Here is a 21,688-nt window from a genome sequence, read left to right as displayed (position 1 = left end):
TTTTAAAGTTATATTCTTTTTATGAAAATTATATTTATTTTTATCTGTTCGTTAAATATCCTGCCAATAGATGGCGCTACGTTAAAACTAACAGTACGGACCAGGATATAAATCAATTGATTTACAGAAACCCAATAGTTATTTTGAAATGCGTTGTTCGAAATTATGTATGTTAGCTGTGTGTGGACGTAACTGTCGAGATGAATGATATTTTAAAGGAAAAAAAAAAATAATAAACGACTGGGGGCGCGAACCCAGGACCTGCATTGCTGCAATGCAAGCCTGATGGAGAAACGTTTGAGAGAAAAAAAAGAAAAAGACGACATGTGGGTGTGAACCCAGCTGCACGCTGCAACGCAAGCCTAATGGCAAACCTTTTGAGAAAAGAAAAAAATAGGCAACCAGTGATTCGAACCCAGACTGCAAGCTTCAACGCAAACACCCAGGCGGAGCGCAGTAAACCAAACCACAAACGCCTTCAATCACAATAAGGATTTTTGTTCTATTTATACTTAATCTAAAGTACAAGCAGTTTTATCTATTACCAGGAAATTTAACAAAACGTCATTAAGTGATTATCTACTATATATAAAAGCGGAAAAACGGTTTCTGCCACGGGGGGCGCCCCTAGCAACTTTTTTATATTTTTACAGTATATTATTTTTTTTTTAAGTTAATTTTGAAGGATGTTATGGGTAAAAAATTTTAGATTTAGTTAAAAATCTGTTTCTTTTTTTTCAATTATTTGAAATTTAAGCGCTAGTCTAAATAAATTATGTATTTTGTTGTAATTAATTAAAAATTTCATCTCATCTGGACTCTAGCAATTTTCTTTAAAAGAGAGGGGGGCAGCCATGACCTAAATCGATAAACTATAATCTACAATAGACTGAATGAAAATTTATGAAAAACAATAATGCGTAACACATTATTCAACGAGATATGTTTACAGAATCGCTAGAGGATTATTTGTATAACCTTAACCTTGTATTATTTAACTTTAATGTTAAATTAGACAAACCAGTTATTTTAAAATGTACTACAATAATACATATTTTTATTCTTAAAACTATTCTAAGCATTATATGTGTAATATATGGCATAAAATTGCTATTCATATGCATAATTATATTTACTATGGTATAAAAAGTGATTTACCATATAAAATATTTGTAATTTTTAATCTGAATTGGCCCTGGCTGTTTTCAGTCCACATTATCTTAGATAATTAGAGTTCTACTGTATTATTTAATTGTTTAATAATATGGTTTTACAAATAAACAAGTAATTTAATATTTTATGTAAAAGTAGTTTAAATGCCAATTAAATTTTGGCTATTGGTTACAACGAGTTGGGCATTAGCTACAACGGCTATATTGCGGCATGGAAAGTGAAAATTTAGTGGATAGTATTAGGAATGCTAGGTGGCTAGGTGGCACCGGAATAATGCCTTCCGAGAGGTCTTCTTAATAATACAGTATCCATAACGCGTCATTCATACAATTTAGCCTAATTCTGACGCCTTAATATATTTTAATGTTTATCCTTAATTACGCTGTATTTTATATTTCACAAAAATTCAAAATTGCGTTAAATAACACAAGCAGAAAGCAAGTAGGCTAATGAAAATTAAATTTGAGAGTTTATTAACGAGTTAGGCATAAAGATCAACAGGTTTATTCTTTATGGAGGGTTATTAAACATTAAAAACGTAACACAATAATACACCATGCTAAATTCTATAAAACGCAAGATATGCAAAAAAACACTAAAAAACAAGGCATTAAGATCTGTCCATTCGCTTGATTAATCTCTTCTATAGATGATTGCACAAAACTCCGATTGCCCTTCTGCTTCAAATTCTATATTCTTTCGAAACTCTTTATTACGCATGCGAGACCACGCATGGTGACCACTTAAATCTTTACCTGATTGCTATAGGAGCGAGAAAGTCCTTTTCAGTATTCTGTAAATGAAAAGTTAGAAGGTTACAGGTGATGTAATAAAGAAATTTTGTTCTTTCCTGAACTAACTCTCATTGCTGTGCCAATCATTAAACACCAGTATTAAGTCCTGTTAATAAGTAAAGTCCAAGTAGACAATTAACAATAACATTGAAAAGTTAGAAGTTGGTCGACAGGATTTTCTGCACTGGTAAGGAAAAGAAAAATTTCTCAAAATTCTTTGTACGGATTTTTCCATAAGTGAGAAACAGCCTTTACTCAAAACCATTGAATTGAACCACATATAAAGAAATAAACAAAAATCAACGTAAATCTTATGGTTATAACATTTAATAGACATTGTGCGATTTAAAGTTCGTCCGGGAAACGAAAGGCGCTTCCACCAACGAAATAACGACGTGGCGCGTCCAAAGACACAATGTAAATTATGACGTCTTAGCTGCTGCAAAAACACTTTTCCATCGCACTATATTATAATCCATACATAGCTAACATCGGAGAGAGAAATATTGCTTATTCGGAATACAAGTAAAATGCGGGCTTAGTAGAGTCGCAATTGCCGAAACACAATCTAAAAAAAGTAGGCGATAGAAGAGTAATCACCACAATCAATATATAAGTTATATTAACGTAACGAAAGCTTTTATAAACTATAGGAAAGTTTAAAATATCCAAAAACCGTTTGAGAAGCGAAGCAGTTCTTGACGAACCACGCATTTTGCTTTTCAAGTTTTTTCAATAACTTTATAGAGTTTCCATTTTGTTTAATAGTAGCATGTTAATGAAAAATGTCCTGTAATATTTCGGGCTACCTAAATTATAAATGCCGTGTGTGTTATGCGAAAAATGTATATACAATTTTCAGTCAACGCTGCTATATAAAAAACTTTATATAAGATTTTAGTACTTAGATGTAACGAGTAGAGTAAGGTTTCATAGAAATGGTGAAAGAAGGAAGTCCACGGTAATAATATTTGCATAATTTGGCCACGAAAATGAAAAAATAAATAAATATATTTGTGAAATAGAAGAAGCAATTTAGTCTTTTTATTGTCGTTAAGCAATTGTTATCATTGTTACGATATACATTGTCGTTTGCATTGTTGAAGGTTAAATGACGATTTTTACAATAAAAATGGGGATTTTAGGGGGTTGGAAAGGGGTTACGTCGTTGTCGACCAAAAAAATTGGCTGACAAGTGCGAGAAGCGTGTGTATGTGTAAAAAAAAAAAAATTGACCGTCGGACTGGGGCACAGTCCGGTGCATCGTTTGTGTGTTTATATCTATTTTTGGTTTATTTGTGGTCGAAGGGGTTCTTCCAACGGGACGTCCCAGTGGGCCCCAGGGCCGCCGATAAAGCGAAAATCCCAAAGGGGGCCCGTAGGGCGGCTCAAGAACGGGATATGACCCGGAGAGCGGCCCTGCTACCAAAGGGGCCTGCAGGGCGGAACCGGAATCCGTATCTTAAATCCGGATGTAATCGACCAACTGCGGGTTCAGCGCAGGGCGCCGGATCCGCCCAACGAGCAGGCAGTTGTCCCGCGGAACCCTCCCCCGCCGAGCAAAGTGGCTCGGACGTCTTACAATCTATACGGCAACAAGCATAAAGTTTTCCATTGTTGAGCTTCGACTTTTGTTAAAAATTCTGCACGTTTATTGCTGGTGTTTTACAACTCTGAACTGTATATTTAGAAATCGGCTTTTCGAATTTTGAAACATTTATTTCAGGTCTGTCTGCAACGTTTTCCTCCTACTAATTTCTTAAAAGTGTATCGTTTCTTCCATAAATCATCTTAGATTTCCTTCTGAAATTACATTTCGTCTTTATCTCGCCATCCAGTAATGAATGTCGTCATTTAAATTGTAAGTTTTGCCGACGTTGAGGGGGAAATAAAGTCTATCACGCGTCAGAATGAGCCTAAGAGAAACCGCGCATGTGGGAGGTGGCGAAGGAAGCAAATGATGTACAAGTGTTTTACAAGATAAAACCCGTTTATTTGTTCGAATTCGTTGCTTACATCGATAATGGACAATTTCAAAATCTCGGTGCTTTTGGGAACGGCGAAAGTTCGTGCGGACGAGAAGGATATCTGGACGAAGCAGAATAGTTCGTTGTTACGTCGCGGCCTTCTCGGTGATCGGCGGATGCACAACACAATCTAAATCACCACTGTAGGCTTAATCCGGAGGAGACATTCTTTCGACCTTGAAGTTCCGATTTTTATAGTTTTTTCCCCACTGTTTTCATTTCGGATTGGTCCCTCGTCTTATTTCTCACTTCCCGATTGGTCTTTCACTTATTGTATTTGCATGTCGACGAAATGTGCGGTGTGATCGGGCTGCGATTTGTAAACGTAAACCTAGAAAATCCTCGCTGTTGCCGTCTGTCTGGCTGTCTTCCATTTGTTTCGAGAACGGACTTAGCTAGACGAGAGACGAGATCAAATATGAAAACCCCAGGGGAAGGAGGCCCCGATTAAATATACAGGAATTCCGATGTAAACCGCAAGTCACGTTATTTCAGTGCAAAATTTTCCCCCAAAAGGAGTTAGATAGGTGACCGGCACGACTCTATTGTTAAAAGAAAAGTATGATGTACAGGGTCAAGCCACTGCTAATTTCGCATATTTTAAATTAAGTAAATTTGAAATATAATTAAAAATTGCAGCCCGGCAGTTTACAGTTTTCGCCCACCCCTCTTTAGTCTATAAACGATAAAATTGTTTTGTAGCATACAGTTAAGAATTATTTTGTTCAACAGTTCATTTACATGTGCTGTTACTTAAGCTTTTTCCTAATTTGGCATACTGTATTTAAAAGTTGCATTTTTATCTTAACGTAATAAAAATATTTTTATTCAACCTTATCCATTTTGCTGAATTTCGACATTTGCCGGTGTAAGTTAAAACTAATGATATTTAGCAAATATTTCGTACATGCACGAAACGACTGTGTGGATGATGGCATTCACCGGAGAATGTTGACGTTCGCCAGTTCTCGGTCATTCACAGTAACGTATATTCTGTGTGCGTACCTTAAGTGAGTTAAGTGAGGATAGTCGAGAGATGGATACTTAGCACCTTGAGGTTGGGTACAGTGCTGCGCAGATGTTGATTCTGGATTGTATGATCTTGATTTTGATGGCGGTTGAAAGAAATGGGGAGAATGGCACTTTTGTGAGGTTAGTATATGACATGGTTGACGTTTGTCTATTTGTCAAAGGTACGAAGGAAAGTAGCTGTGTGTTAATGCAGATTTGTAGGAGTGCTGCCATGGATAACAACTGTGATGTCATCAGCATTCACATAAATTTGAGTGTTGGTCCAGGTTTCGTCAATCACGTCCTTTTCCTTACCACCCGGCTCCTCCTTGTGGGGCTTGTCGAACCCACAATTGACTTGAAAAAATGCCATTCTAGTGCCACAGGCGGAAGAGTAAAAAATAAATATGTAGTGACGTTTAATTAAAAATAACGGAAAAAAGATTCTCAAATTCTGCCACCAAAAAATGATCACTAGGTTATATAAGATTATTATTTGGTGTGTAAGATGTCGTCTTACCATCGGCCATTTCGTTATGGATCTAGTCTAATTCGTTATAATCATGAAGGAAAGACGTTTGAATATCCAAGACGAAGGGTTAATATACACATCTCTTTCTTACGCGGTATATTATTACGCTATTTTGAAATAACGCGGTTCAAAAAGAAACTAATTCGTTTTTTACGCGATTGATTTTTTTTACATGGGAAAGACAGTTTATTCCATAAATTTTAAATTTAAATTTTTGTTAAAATTGAATTATTGTTAAAAAGTTACTTTTTTAAATGAAATCAAGAGTTAATTTATCTTTTAAGCACAAAGCACTGGTGTATGTACTGTACAGTACTGTATACATCAGAGACTATTGTATATTGATTTTGTTTTCTATGCTACTTTTTATTTATTATATTTACGTACAAATAATGTTAACGATAAGTTATGTTAGAATATAAAAACTCGTATTTCTTTTGTAAATTGCTTATTTTTTCGCATTATTAAAGTTTTGAATCCTATTAAACATTTTGTTTTACAAGTTGCATGTACTGTACTTTTTTACACAATTTTTGTTTTACTCGGCGTTCTTTGGAACGTATCTACCGCGCAAAAAGAGAGATAGGTGTACAGTAATATATCGTAGGTATAGATCCACTAGCGTCTAACTGTAAATCTCGCAGTTTTTCAATAATAGAGTACAGTATTCTCATTATATTCAATTTATTTGGGATTATAAACAGATATGTAAAATTACAAACTGTTACCTAAATATTTTTGATTTGTTCAATTTTCGAATCCTTTTTTTTTTTTTGAAAATTATAGTTTCACAGTTCGCCGCTTATGGTTCTAACGCACGATATACAGATGATATATATAATTAAGTAATAACACTCTAAATATAAATGCCAATAAGTAAATTATGTATTTAAAAACAATAACATTTCTAATAGAAATATTGTTGTTTTTATTGCAATAACATACCCTTTTGTACATTAGATTTTTTTTTTTAACTCTTTCCGCCATGTAGGCACTAAGAGGGCCTCTTTTTAGCAAACTCATTATGGTTTCGGTCAGCCACAATGGGGCTGCCGGGGACCGACATATTCTGTCGGACCACCCCAAAAAGTTCCTGGGAAATTTCGACCCGTTCGGATACGATCTCGGGTCCCCCAGAGCGGTAAGGCTGTCGCCTTTGCACTTTATGTTATGGCAACGCAACACTTGAGCGATCTGCCTAGGGCGGATGCCTTCCGGGAGGTCTTTTTAAGGGAAATTGGCCTCTATTTAGACGTTACAGACGTGGAGAAAAACCGGAAAACTCCACTTGGCTAGCCCGTCCTGGCGAGGCGCGAACCCACGACCGAACTCCCAGCGTTCAGGGTACGAAGACCGCTTGGCAACTGGTGGGCGCCTTTGTATGAACTGTAGTACATTAGATAACGATGAATAACGATAACGATATCAAATTACAAATTTATTATCTTTATCAGTGATTATTTCTTTATCACTATTTTAAGGAATTTATAAAATAATATATTCAAAATTTACGGAATTATTAAGGATTTTTTTTAATGAAATATATTCTTAGCTGTTCTGGCAACACCACTTGATTCTAGCTAAGCTTGTGTTTATTGGAGTGGGATGTAGGTGGCTTCAATCGTGATGTGTTTATATTTGCATTTTACACTTTTAAGTTTTATAATATAATGAATAAATCACGTGTCATCAAATAAAAGTGATTCAAAATTAGAAATGATACTGAAAACTTTGCTTGTTTTTATTTTATTAATTATATGTGTGGAATTCGTCTTTGCGTTTGGTAAGTAAATTTAGTTTTCCATGTCAAGGGTATGTTTACTTAAACTTTTGTAATTGACTGATTCAACATTGTCTTATATTCCACTCTATTAGATTTCGCCTTAAAAATCGATTTTGAGATTATATTGAGATAATATCGCTCTGATATTCAATTTTCCTCTATATTAAGTCTGTATTTAATTAATATTATTTGTGCTGATAATTAATGTAACCTAAAATGTATTAACAATCAAGTAACAAATTATAATTTGGTATTAATTACATTATTTAATGTCATCATTGGTGTTAATATTACATAAATAATTATATGAAAATATTAATGATAGGCAATCAGTTATTTTCCTCGTCATTATGCATATTGATATCAAAATAAAATAAATATATAATTTCTATAATATTCATCAAGTTTGACTGTAGTCGTGCATTTCTTGATGTTCATGTGAGTATCGAAATTTAAGTATAAAATATTATGTCTGTACGTGAAATTCCATTGTTAAAACAAACCGTAACAAGAATACAATGTCGCTTATTGGTGTTAAAGTATTAATGAGTATCCATTTCATTATTTTTATTAATTAGTGTTAGAATATATTGGTATATGGCTTTGTTATTAAAAGAAAGTTATAATAGTTTTTATATCTGAATTATATTGAAGTTACTCTCAACATTTTTAAAGAAATAGAAAAAAAAAACTCACTACTCACCATACCTATATATCAAACACAAACACTGAACCAATTTACAGTGTGGAACGATCGACTAATCATAAAAAACAAACGTTTTCGAACCCCTTCTGGGCTCTTCATCAGGTTTTAGCTCGTAAATTTGATCGCAGGAACGAAGTTATTTGAACAACATTCGTCAATCGAATTTACGAGCTAAAACCTGATGAAGAGCCCAGAAGGGGTTCGAAAACGTTTGTTTTTTATGATTAGTCGATCGTTCCACACCGTAAATTGGTTCAATGTTTGTGTTTGAAATAGAAAAAAGTTAATCAGATATGTTAATATAATAATCATGAAGAGAGAGATTATTATAAATGTTAAAATGCAATATGATATATAAGAGAATAGAAATATTTAAGAATAATTGTATACAGTAAAACTTGCATAAAATGGAACGTGATAGTACTGGTTAGACTCTTTCATTTTGACAGGTTTCTGCTGTTATATTTTTATTGATGTAGAAAAAAGAAAAGTTTAAAAAATGTTGAAAGTTATCGTTATGTAAATCTGCTTATCCTTTGATTATGCTTCAAAAACATACGTTTTAGAGTTTTCAGCACTAAAATTTGGTACTTGGAAGAAAAAAAAGTGTGTGTAAAATATCAGTACCTTTGGAATGTGCTTTAATTATAATTTAGAATTCTGTTTCCATAAAATTAAATTTTGATTCCACTTTACTCAGTTTATATTAAGTAATTGATATGCAAAAAGTATTCCATTTTCATGTTAGACAGGTTTCCAACTTCTTATAGCATTTTACATAGCAAATCATTCTGTTCTGAGAGTTTTCTGTTTAGACAAGTTTATTTTTATAGAGGCTATGTTTTCATACATGTTTTGTATTATTTATGTATAGAAATATGTTAATCTTTTGCTTTTTGTTACTTTAACCTTTAACTATTTTAAAATTTTTAAAATTTTACAATGCAATTATAACTATATTAAAAAATTAAGAGAATTTTGCTTCATTGATCATTCATTCAATTTAAATGTTAATGGATAAATATTTTGTATATTTTATTAAATGTTAATGGATATATATTTTGTATATCAAATATTCTCTCTATGTATTTGTAAAATATTTAATAAAATATTTAAAATGCTTGAATGTTAATAAGAATTAACGTTAAACCTGTTATAAAAATTTAAAAATGTATCCTATTTATTTTAATATAATATAAAAATTGTAAAAAAAATAGCATAACAAAATTTTATTTAATATTGTGGAGAAAATATGATGTAATAATATTTTTTGCTTTGTTATTGAAGAGAGAGCAAGCGACATTGAAATTATAAAGATTTTTATTATTTAATGTAAGAGGAATTTCTTTCTCTCTCTTTTTCTTTTCCAATTTCTACCATTATTGTTAGATTGATCAATAAAAAATTTAGGATGTATTTAATTTACAAATAGGTTACAAATAAGTATCTGTCTCCAAATTAAAGTGAATTATAATTATTACTTGAAATGCAAAATTAGTTTAATTGACTTATTATTTCTTGATACATTTGTTTAATTGAAGATTGAAAAGCTGTCTAAATTATAAATAATGAAATATTAAATTATTAAGCCAAATATGTCGAGAAAGTTTTTGTGACAGTCACACATGTTATGAGTAATGATGCAAATAGATCATATGTAGTGCTTAAATTTATATTTTTAATGTATTGTTCATAATAATGCTAGAAATTTGTTGTTGCATGAATGCATTACTGGGCATCCCACATGATACTGCAGTTGGACAAAATGCATGGCAGGCATACAGGCGTGGATGTCTGCACAAATTTTCCAGTAGGGCAGAGTTTGGAAAGAATATGACAAGGAAAGAAAAATACAATTTTCTTTATTAAATCCATGAATACAAAAGTTAGCTAACAGAAAGAAATAATTATTATATAAAGCATATATGAAGCATGCAATGTCATAATGTTGTAAATACCAAAAAAACAAACTTTTCAGGAGTGGTAAAAATCTAGTGAATGAATTCATTTTAATTTTACAATAAAATAGTAAAAAACTCACTAGGTTACAAATTCTTTGGAATATCAAAATGATATAAATATAAGCTGTAGTGTTTTTAGGTACCAAAAGTCATGTCACTTGCACTTTGGTGCTTTAAATGTTATGACTTCACATATATTCAACTTTAAAATACAGCCACTTACAGTGCTAATATTGCCATAATATTTTTTGCAGCAGAAAACATTGCGTTTAAAACTCAATTCTTCAATAAACTGTATTTAGAGAAAAATGGTATTTACAACATTATGGCATTGCATGCTTCATATAAGGAATTAATAATTGATGAAAGAATACAGTACTTTCAGTCATATTTTTTGTTTTATCCTATGAGATAAATGCAAAGGAACTTTACACTTTTTACAAATATATATTGTTTGACTATGGCATTGTTTTGCATCTTCAACTTTTTTTTTTAATTCACTTTACACAAAATCATGACTCACTTTGTCAGAACATCTCTGTATTCATAGTGTTAATACACAAATTACATAATTTACCTGGAGTTTTTGGAAAATTTCCATATTTCTTTAGCCAACATTACACAAATCACCACATGAATGACAGCATATCTTTTTCATATGTCTTTTCAAGAAAAATGCCAAGCATTGTTTACATAAACATTTACAGTACTGGACATTTACAGAACAGAAAAACGGTACTGGAGAGTATCATTTCTTATCACAAATTCAGTTTTGTAATGGGAGATGTTTTTAATTCATTCACATATGTTCATAAATAATAATTACATATGTCATAGAATTTTTTCCTGCAGTGTATCACTCCCTGTAGTATATCACTCCTGCAGTGTATCCACTTTTTTTTATAGAAAGCAATAAATACCATACATTATCACTTCATCTGACAAGTAGGATATTGGACTCTGTATCCAGAAAGTGTTCTCTGTCTTTTGGCAGTGTTCTGAATTAATTATTTTATATATAAATTTAGTTAAATGCCATCTATAGTATGAATTCATCAGCTCATCAATTAATGGTTCAAAAACAATGTCATAAGAGGGAATGTTTCTATTCAAAATATTCAAGAATGAACATACCTTTGTAAACCTGTCATCCTGGCAGAGTTTGAAATTATCTGCAGCATGAGAATACTCCATCATCTCTTCAAATATGGTAGCAAATTCAATGTATTTAGACATATTGAATTTGTTACCGGTTCATTGTGTGTATGTATCTTAGTGGACCAATATAGTCTGCCATGACATACTGCAATATTCAGAGTAATAAAATTCAAATGAATGTTCTCATCTCATCAGTTGATAGTGTTAACTAGAGTTACCAGACTGGGCTGCATAAGTCACAGTTTCTGTTGTTAATAAATATATGGCATTGTTATCTAAGAATATTTCATCAGTATTATGAAAAACATTAGCAACAGATAGTTTATGTGAATAGTTTTGAAAGGTATTGTATTGTCTTTTTTTGGTAGATCCTCATAACACAATTACCACACTTTTACCTTCTTTGCTGGAATACATTTATTTTATATAATTTCTTTGCTGGGTAATGAAGTTATTTCATCTCTGATGAAATACCTTTATTAATTGTAGCTAAAGAAATAATCTGTTTGCCAGGAAGATTAGACAATTAAATATCATCATCATCATCTTTGTTGGTAATTTGATCATTTTCTGCAAGTGAAATGTACACACTATATTTCTTACTTTTAATTGTTTAGTTTTAATTTGATCATTCCACATACAGAAATCATTCTCAAGTATGATTCTTAATTCTGTCTAATTCTTCCTAAATTTAATTTCATTTTCACTCACTATAAAAAATAAACTATATTTTAATTTACTTTATTTATAAGAAGCAAGCAAACTAGATGTAGAAAATAAATTTGTCATAAGTTATTACACAGCATTGTAAGGAACCAAGTCCGAACGTTATTTTTATTTACTTTTATTTTGCTTATTATTCTATTTTTGTTTGGGGCTTATGTTTTGTTAGGACGAAGTTTCCTCACCATTCACCTTAGTAACTTAAAAATAGAAGAAAAACCAACTCCCCAACGAAAGAAAAGCGCCGTAGAAAACTCGCGCACACTTGCGCTTCCCAAGCGGAAAAAAGTAAGTCCGCACCGAGAAAAAGGGGGGGAAGACCCCACAACCCAGTTAGGAATCGCTACACCTTAAAAGAATAAAGTATCCCGATAATTGTTAAAAAGAATAATGTAAAAGGTTAGCGAAGTATTGTCGGAAAATAATCTGCCAGATAAACAAGAAAAATTTAATGTTACAGATAAGTATGTAAATGAGGAGAGTGATCTCATTCAGAATTGTGACGTCACCTCACACTATAAAGCCTCTAACTCAAGTGAAAACGAACGAGGTGAATTCCTGATAGCAACGAGCTTTGGTGAGCTTCGTAGCAGTGAACGAGAGAGGTGTCCGATAGGATTTTGAAGTTATTCGATTTATGGATTGACGATTATAGAAAGTCTTGAGAGTTTGAGGAAATAGGTTCCTAGTATATTGAGGTGACGATTAGGATCTTTAATTTATAAGAATTATTGTTTATAAGTTAATTCTTTGATTTTGTCGAATTCCAAGGGGAATAGAATTAAGTTAGAAATAGATTGATTTGAGTTTGTCGGATTGATTCTTGTTGAATTTCATTGAATAAATTATTGTTTGATTTTTACTAAATACTGTATATAGTTTATTACTAAAAGTTTGATTTTGTTATTGACAACTTTGTCATTATTTAATTCGGTGCACGCTTAAAGTCCAGGCCTGGCACACTAACGCAAATCCGCGTAAAGTACCCGTTAGGGAACGGCTATTTCCGGCACACAGTAGTGTCGATAATCGTTGGAAAGTCGGAAAAATAAAATAGTACTTTACAGCATAACAGTGTATATCTGGATAAACACAGGACATATGCACAGGATGTCCAACATTGCATGTACAGTACACACACAACACACACAAAGGATGCTTGCTGTTGTCTGAATGCAGCAAATTTTTTACTTTTTTACAAAATAGCAATGCCATTTTACATAAAGAATTATAATCTAAAGAGCTTAACCACTACATAGAGTATTAATTTACAATGGCATTCATGACACAATATATTTATATTTTTGCATTGTAGGTAAGTAAAGTCTCCTTATACTTGATGTCCTAATGCTAAAATAAAACAACAAACTTCAACAAGAGCTCAAAACTTATTACATAAATTATTACATACAAGAAATCTTTATTACAAGCTACAACTAATCAGTTTGAGTTGTACCCATGTTAAAACTCATGGAATCGAGATGTATCTGAGGTAGTCATAACTCAAGTAACTAGCACAAGCTCATGGGAACACTGAAAACTTTTTAGGATTGAATAATTATTAACTCTTGCATTCAAATATGCCCATCTTTAGTTAGAATCACATTTTGATTAAACCTAGTAATAAAATTTTTTTATGTATTTAAGTGATTTTACTATTAAAAAATAATGTAACTGCATGACATTTTATCTGGTGTAGTTTGAAAATGATAAAAATAAAATACTGTTCCAAACAAACTTGTCAAAATGAAAAAAGTAATTTGGTACCATATGATCCCAGTTCATACAGATTTCACAGTGTGTTGTAAACAGGGCTGTGGAGTCGCGTAAAAGTCTACCGACTCCGACTTTTCCTTACCCTCTGACTCCGACTTCGGCTAAAACACCAAAACTCCACAACTTCGACTCCACAACCCTGGTTGTAAATCTGAAATTACATGAGAAAATAATTAGTTAAATCATATGACAATGCTGTATATAATTATGACTTATTCTTGAATAATAAAAATTTTAAAGAATATTGAAATATGTGTATAAAACCAAACAAGATTATATCTTATTCTATTTTTTTTAATTCTTAAATATGAAAGTTGTTTGGTCATTTATATCTATATTGGTTGTAACATTAATCACTGTCATATCTTCCTCATGTCTTCCAGTAATACTTTGTTAGAAAGGTGTGATATTAATTAATGTTAGTATAAGTTTCAGCTTTCAATGACATATTGCATAAATTGGCTCAAAATAATATTACACTTTGATCAATTTCAGTTAAAATTTAACTATATTGTCTAAGAATTAGGCAAAATAAAAATTGCCTAATTCTTAAACGATTTTTATTTTGTTTATTTGTTTTATATTTGTAAATCACATTTATATTCAGCATGTTAATAAATTATTTTTGCCATAGGAAAAGAAAATTTTAATAGACTTGTGAAAGAGAAATTTACTTAACAATATATGATGATGAAAGATTTATAAAGTATCTGTTAGTGCTAAATATGGTATAAAAAATTTATAATTGATTATTTAACTTAAAAATTGCACAACATAACATTGAAATAATTGATTTTGAAATGTAAAATTTAAAAAATATGTAACATAATTTATAGGTATACAACAGGTCTTTTAGGTCAGAGTTTTTGGCACAACTCCCACTGCATAACATAATTTTCTTTTTATCTAATACATTTAATTAACTGAATTTTATTCAGTATTTGCTATACTAAATATGATATCATTAATAAATTTCCTTAGAATAAAATTTATTACAAATACTATATTTGTTGAAATCTAAATGATTTCTTGAATGTTTCAAAATTAAATATAATATATTAAAAAAATTGCATTTTTGGTTCTGTATAAAATTTGAAAATTATATTTTTTGAGATAGGATTAGATTTTTTTATATTTTGCAAAAATTAAAATTTAGAAAAAGTGTTGTGGTTTTAGGAATTCAGTTTTTCTCTATCATTTAACAAAATGTAAATTTAAAATTTTTATTAATTACATTTAATAACAGAGTAAATTATGTGCATAAAAAGTCTTTTGCATATCAAGTTATTAAAAAGATTAAAGAAAAACCATCTTTTTGGTTTTAATTTTTTGGGGTTAATTTTTCATTAAAATTAACCATCAATTTTGGTATAATTTATTGTGTTGTAAATAAAAATACAATTTTGAAATAATTTATTGTTTTGACTATGTAATTCCGCTATTGTTATGAAGATCATTTTTAATGTAAGAACTTCCTCACAGATCATTGACTGTTTTACAGTCAAGCAGTCTTTTAGACTATTTATTACATTTTTAGAAAGTTTTTAGCTTTCATATACTGTTAACAATATTTCTCAGCTATTTACAGAGAAGCATGTTGATCACCAATCTCACTGATTGTAAAGTTCACTATATTCAGTTTGTGAGGTGTATGGGAAAGATGTTTTGAATGAAGGGAATGTGTTTACCAATCATCAATAAATAACATCACCACCACCAATAACCAGCAATATGAAAAAGTTTTATTGTAACTTTTGTTATTAATGTGTGTAAGTTGTATTTGCAAATGGATATATATATATGATTGTATAATTGTTAGTTGTTCCAAAAATTTTGAAAAAAAGACACTTGCAAGAGAAGTTCTAGCAAGCCTCATAAATTAATTGCTACTTTAAGATAGCTAGTGAATAATAGAAGCTATAAAGATATGAAATTTCATAATTGCTGTTTATAAGCAGTTATTAAGCATGCATCATGCCTTTTAAAGCCACATATAATATTATTACATCTCTATTTTTCAATAAATTGGTTTTTCTTTACAACATGTAATAATAATTTTTATTTCCACTTCCAAGAGAAAATTTTGACAATTTTAGGCATACTGTGGTTCCCTGTACTTCAAATGCTTCAAACTTTGAATGGCATATTTGATAAAATTTGCCTCAGAGTTTAAACAATGTTTTGAAGTTTGAACTATGCACCCAGTGTAAAAAATGAGCTTGAAGTGTAAATGCCATCTGTTGTGCACTGAAATTTCCTTTGGTTCTTGCATTACTCATATATGTTTTCAGTGCTTTTTTATGCTGTATTTTTGATGTTTGATTATACACTATGTACTGTATTGTGTGTTATTCATTGATTTTTAAGAATTTCTTCCTGCATTTTTTTTAATTGATGGCTTTTGGGCACTCCCTACGTTTTTTATCCTTTAGTTCAAATTCCCAAATGGAACTTTTTAAACCACATTTGACATGTTTAAAGTTTAAGAGCATCTTCCCATACACCTTATGAATATTTTATTTTATTTTTACTGTTTGTATAGTGTTATATCATTTCTGAAACTCATAAAGCATAATATGCTGGATATGCTTTTTATTCAATGACATTACAACTTGATTTTATTTAAACTAAATGTGAAGCAAAAAGTTTAAAATAAGCTTCTAAATAAAGAATACAATTTCTCATTAGCAATAATGTATTAAATGTTACAACCTTATAATTAAGCACACATCTATGTTAAGTAACAACAGCAGTAGTGTGCAGTGACATTTGATGATAGGGAAGCTATGTTTCCATAAAAATTATAAACAAATACTGGAAATGACAAAAATAAACAGTTTATTTTAATTCTAAAATAAATACATTGACATGAAACAAAGATATAAGAACTTGTTTATGAAAATAATTGCACAATATGTATTTATATTTTAGAAAATGCAAGGAAAGTGGCGCTTCCTCAGCTGATATCGCTGAACAACAGTTGTCAAAAATACGCAAAAACTGCCTGTTCAACCTAATATAATCTTTACCTATTAACCATAACATTCAAGAAGTGTGTGAAGGCAATGAAGTCTGAGGAAGAGTATAATATTGATATTTGAGGTGAAAGAGGAAGTAATTGGGAAGCATGAAAATGGCACACTTGTGGCAGATTTGGCAGCCATTTTAAGTTGCTGAAGGCCTCGGAATGTGACCAATTAATACAATTTTTATTTTATTATTCAGTATTTACATATTTTATTATTTGTTCTTGTGTTTTAACTTATTATTAGGGCATGTAATTGTTATTTTTATCTTAAATGCATATTTGCTGTTTTAAGATTATCAAAATGGATATTGTTTTGGGTTTGGGAATAGATTAATTTGCTTTCCATTATTTCTAATGGGAAAAGTTTACTCTGACTTCATATGGCCTCCTGGAATGAATTAAATTCAAAGTACAAGGCACTATTGTAATTTTGGTAACAGCACACCAAAATTTTATATCATACTAGTAGCATGCTGGATTAAGAACTGAAGTGAAAATGTTGGTTAAGACACAACAAGCATCTACATGAAATGATTTGTCTGTGACTTTGTCAGAAAATGATGCTTTTTTTCATCTGTCTTTTGACAGAATCTCCATCTTCATTCAGTTCAGAAAATCCTATGTTTTGCTATCCATATACAATATTTTGGTTGATATGTTTTGACTGAACAGGTAAAACTTTCAATAAACTGTTGTCCGTAAACCAGCCTTAAGCATGGTTCAGATATAGTTGTTAACAAAGTGAAAGCAGAATTTATTTTCATGTAGTCAATTGATTTCTACTGCCTTTTTGCAAAATGAGAATAGTGAAATGAGTAATCATATGACCCATAACAGATATCTTTAAAAAAGATAGTGGTGGATAAACAGCAAAACAGTTTTTATTCTTTAAGTAACTGGCAAGTGCACTGTATAAAGCAGAAGTTGTGGGTTCAAGTCCTGTTCCGGGCTAGTTCTTTTCTTCCCGATGGTTCTAAATTATTTAATAAATTATTAAATTTATTAATTATTAATTTAGATAAGAGATGGTATCTAATCTCTACTTCTAATATCAAGTTACTTAATAAATTTTATTTATTTATTTAAGCATTCTGGTTTACAAAACCATGATGCGGAGATAGAACAAAAAACAAAATATATACATAACCTTACAAAAATAAATATATACATATTCCACAAATGTATCCAACAATGACAACAACATATTATTATATTAATAGAAAATTCCACAAAACTTAAAGAACTACTTAAAGAACTACTTGAGAGAACTATCCGAATCTAATTAAGAATTACCTAGGTTAAACTTACCTAGAAAAGAAAAAAAATAGTACGTTATAACACGCTCCAAAAAAGGTCGGATAGTCTCCCAAGCAGTCCAAACAACCACAGGTTAAATAATAGGCAGACCACGCCCCAAGACAAAATTTACATAAATAACCACAACTTTCGCTTTAAGCCTAAAAACAATAAGAAGAAAATCAAAATCATATATATATTGTACACATTATGAGATAAACAATTTAACCTTTTTTATAAAAATAAATACCTTAAAAAATAAATCAAGATCAGAAATAACTTTTTTAAACTGATTAAATGAAAAACAGGGAACCCCAAATGTGTCCTCATGTAATTTTGACAAAAAACTATAAACAGCGATAATATGAAATGCAAGTTACTTAATATCTAATTGTTAATAATAGCATATTTAAAGCCTGATTAATTATAGCAATCATTTGAGTATAAAAGAATTAAAATCAAACGATGTATTTTTATCATATTTATTGTTAATTTTATATGTGTCATTTTTCATACAAATAATCATTCAAATATTGGGTTTTATCTGTAGGACTTGTTTAACAAAATTCTTTCAAATTTCTAATTTTTTTCTTGAATATGTTATATTTCCACTAATGTATTGTTCTCAAGCATTCATGTTCATTGGACTGTACAATAAAAATTCTTCTTTTACTGAAATAGATAGAAACTTTATAAACACCCTTTACAAATTTAACATGTATGATAAAAGATTTTCTGACTACAGTAAGTTTAAGTAATTAATTAAATTGTTATTAAATAAAATGCTAAACAGTGTTCTTTTAATAATATATTTAATTATACTTTATAACTCTGGCCAAAAAAAAAATGCATTGCCATTTTAATATTATATTACATATTTATATTTATATATATATATATATAATGAAATGATCACCTATAATAATCAGGCTATAAATCCACTATTTAATGATTAAATACCAAGTAATTTGTTTATAGAGGTAGATGTTAGACACCATCTCTTATCTAACTTAATAATTATTGTCTGGAAGAAGAAAGCTGGCTTAGGTTGTGACTTGAATCCACAACCTCTGCTTGCCAGTTGCGCCACTCGGACCCCAAGAATGCCTTTGCTTTCATATGTAGATATAACCGTGGGCATAGGAGTTGTCTCCAGCTGGTGCCGTGATTAACTGTGTAAGGTTATATCTAAATTTAAATACATCTGGAAGGGAAGGCTTGCTCAGGGTTTGGATGGCACAACTGGCAAGCATACCATACGGCAAGTGGAAGTTGAGGGTTCATGCCCCACTCCAGGCTAATTCCAGATAATTCTACACTTTTAAATAAATTATTAAAATTATAATTATTAATTTAGATAAGAGATGGTGCCTAGAGTCTACCTCTATAAACAAATTACTTAGTATTTAATCATTAAATAGTGGATTTATAACCCAATTATTTAAGGTGATTGTTTGGTTATTTATTTTAAAAATTTCTTTCAGATAATTTCAATCTCACTTTAAAGAATGATGGTCCTGCTATATTGGATTCTCAAATTAGATTTTATGCAACAATAGATGATCCTGATTATTTACATGAATTTGTTTTTCAAGACAATACAGTATTCAAACAAGGTATTCAAACAAAATGACACTTTCAGGAGGACAAAGTGTCAACTATACTTATAAGTATGAAAGTGGAAAATATCAAGCAGGTGTTTATACAATGAAGGTGAAAGTACACAGACATCATGAAAGGATGGTTGCTTTTGGAGAAATGAAATTTAATTTAACAGGTAATTTTTTTATTTTTAAGGATATATCATATTGATCAATATGATAATTTTCACACCAAATACCTTATAATAAAATGGAGAAGACACAAGTTATCTGCACAAAAATATGATATAATAAAATGAAGAAGACACTGAGTTGTCAGTGTCTTCTTCATTTTATTATATCATATTTTTGTGCAGATAACTTGCAGCAGCATATAACATATAAATTGAAAAAAAATTGCTAGAACTGAAATAAAACCTTCACATAATTTGCATTAAGCTCTACTCTACATCTCTAAAGTAATGTTGAAAACATGATACATTATTGGTAAGCATTTTATTGTCTAAAACATTTGAAAAAGAAAAAAAATTCTGTTTCATTTCTGTTAGCAGTTCATTGTAAATGTAATTATAAAATAACTGAAATGGAAAAGCCAAAATATTTGGCATAGAATCTTCTATTGTGTCAAAAATATTTGTTGAGTACAAATCAAAGTATAATTATTGATAATGTTAAAATTTATGATGAAAAGCTAAGAAAATTAATTAGAAAGAAATAAGAAGCTTAAATAAGATTCAAGAAATTTATTTTTAAACAAATTTTTATGCATTTTATTTAAAGGAAATGCATTTATTTAAATATGGGAAAATATTTTAGTGTGAGAAGGATTTTTCACATTTTCTGAAAATGCTCTTGGTGACTTTGAATATAAAGGAAAATCTAAGTATTTCATAATAAATTGTAAGTTGTAAAATTGTCAGTAAAGCTATCCCATTGCACAACTCATATCTGATTTCAAATGACTTTTTATGAATTATTTGCATAAAAATACCATAATATAATTTAAAATATTTCATTTTCATAGCATTAATTTATAAACAGAAGTTAGTTGATGACATTTACTTAATAAAAGCACAAGCGTGCATAAATACAGTGAACTCTCACTAATCCAAACTCTACTTAATATGAATTAATTTTATACTACACTATTGAAATTACAAGACCCATACAAACAGACTGATCATACTTTGGTTACTAGTCTGTTGATACTTATACAACTACTATCACTGTTACTACCATAAAAACAAACAGGTATTAAAATGCAATTGTTGTCAAAATAATAGATTTAATATGATTATGATGCTCCAATAACTCTAATGCTTTTACAGGATACATTAGTGGACTGACATACATTTCTTATGTAGATGCTATGCAGTATTCTTTACTTAAAAAATCAGTTTATTTTTAATAATAATTACATTATTATAGGCAACTATATAATTACATTTTGAACTAGTAATTAAAGTGTGATTAGTCTGTTTTTATGGATCTGAAAACCTTAGTAGTATAGTATAATCAAAATATAGATAAAAAACCTAAATATTACTGAATTAATTTTGTTCATTTTGCCATTAAATATTCCAGCCAAAAACAAAAATAAATTAGAGATTATCTTTAAAAGCTAGACAAATTTATGAAATTAATGTTTTCTTAGGATTGCCAGATGTTCTTTATTTCAAAGGACAGTCTTTTACTTTAGCCAACCTGTCCATGTTCTTTATTATCATTTTTCAAATCCATGTTTCGTAATGGCAGTGGTGGAATTTCACACACTTATATTGCCTATCCTTATATAATCAATCTTTGCATAGTATATCAATGCATAGAAAGATATGGTTTACCATTAAATATTTTAAATTCTAACTTAAACTAAAATTTGCAATTATTTATTGTCAGTATGAAAACTATAATTTTTAAATTAAAATCTAAAAAATATAAACATAAAATAACTAAAAATTCATTCAATTTTACTTTTTTCTTTGTTTTTTGGATGGGACAGGATAAAGTGAAAGTTGAAGAGTGGTAGCATTAATCATTTTAAGCGTCTTTTAGTCCAGTCATAGAAATCTGGTAATCTTATATGTACGATACTACACATCTAAATTTTATACATATATAA

The 21,688-nt window shown here is 30.0% G+C and overlaps 1 protein-coding gene across 1 annotated transcript in view; it reads left to right on the top strand.

The window, feature by feature from the left end:
- Nucleotides 1-7,104: 7,104 nt before the first annotated feature.
- LOC111642310 (transmembrane protein 130-like) overlaps nucleotides 7,105-21,688 on the top strand; it is a 21,119-nt gene continuing 6,535 nt past the window's right edge. The window contains exons 1-2 of the mRNA XM_023388642.1: nucleotides 7,105-7,320; nucleotides 19,453-19,745. Coding sequence (XP_023244410.1) covers nucleotides 19,598-19,745 — 148 coding nt within the window. The 5' untranslated portion in view covers nucleotides 7,105-7,320; nucleotides 19,453-19,597. The remainder of the gene's footprint in view (nucleotides 7,321-19,452; nucleotides 19,746-21,688) is intronic.

This window comes from Centruroides sculpturatus, unplaced genomic scaffold, assembly GCF_000671375.1.
Source record: "Centruroides sculpturatus isolate CEXI.00-Female unplaced genomic scaffold, Cexi_2.0 scaffold130, whole genome shotgun sequence".
NCBI lineage: Eukaryota > Metazoa > Arthropoda > Arachnida > Scorpiones > Buthidae > Centruroides > Centruroides sculpturatus.
This window is presented reverse-complemented; position numbering and strand designations above follow the sequence as displayed.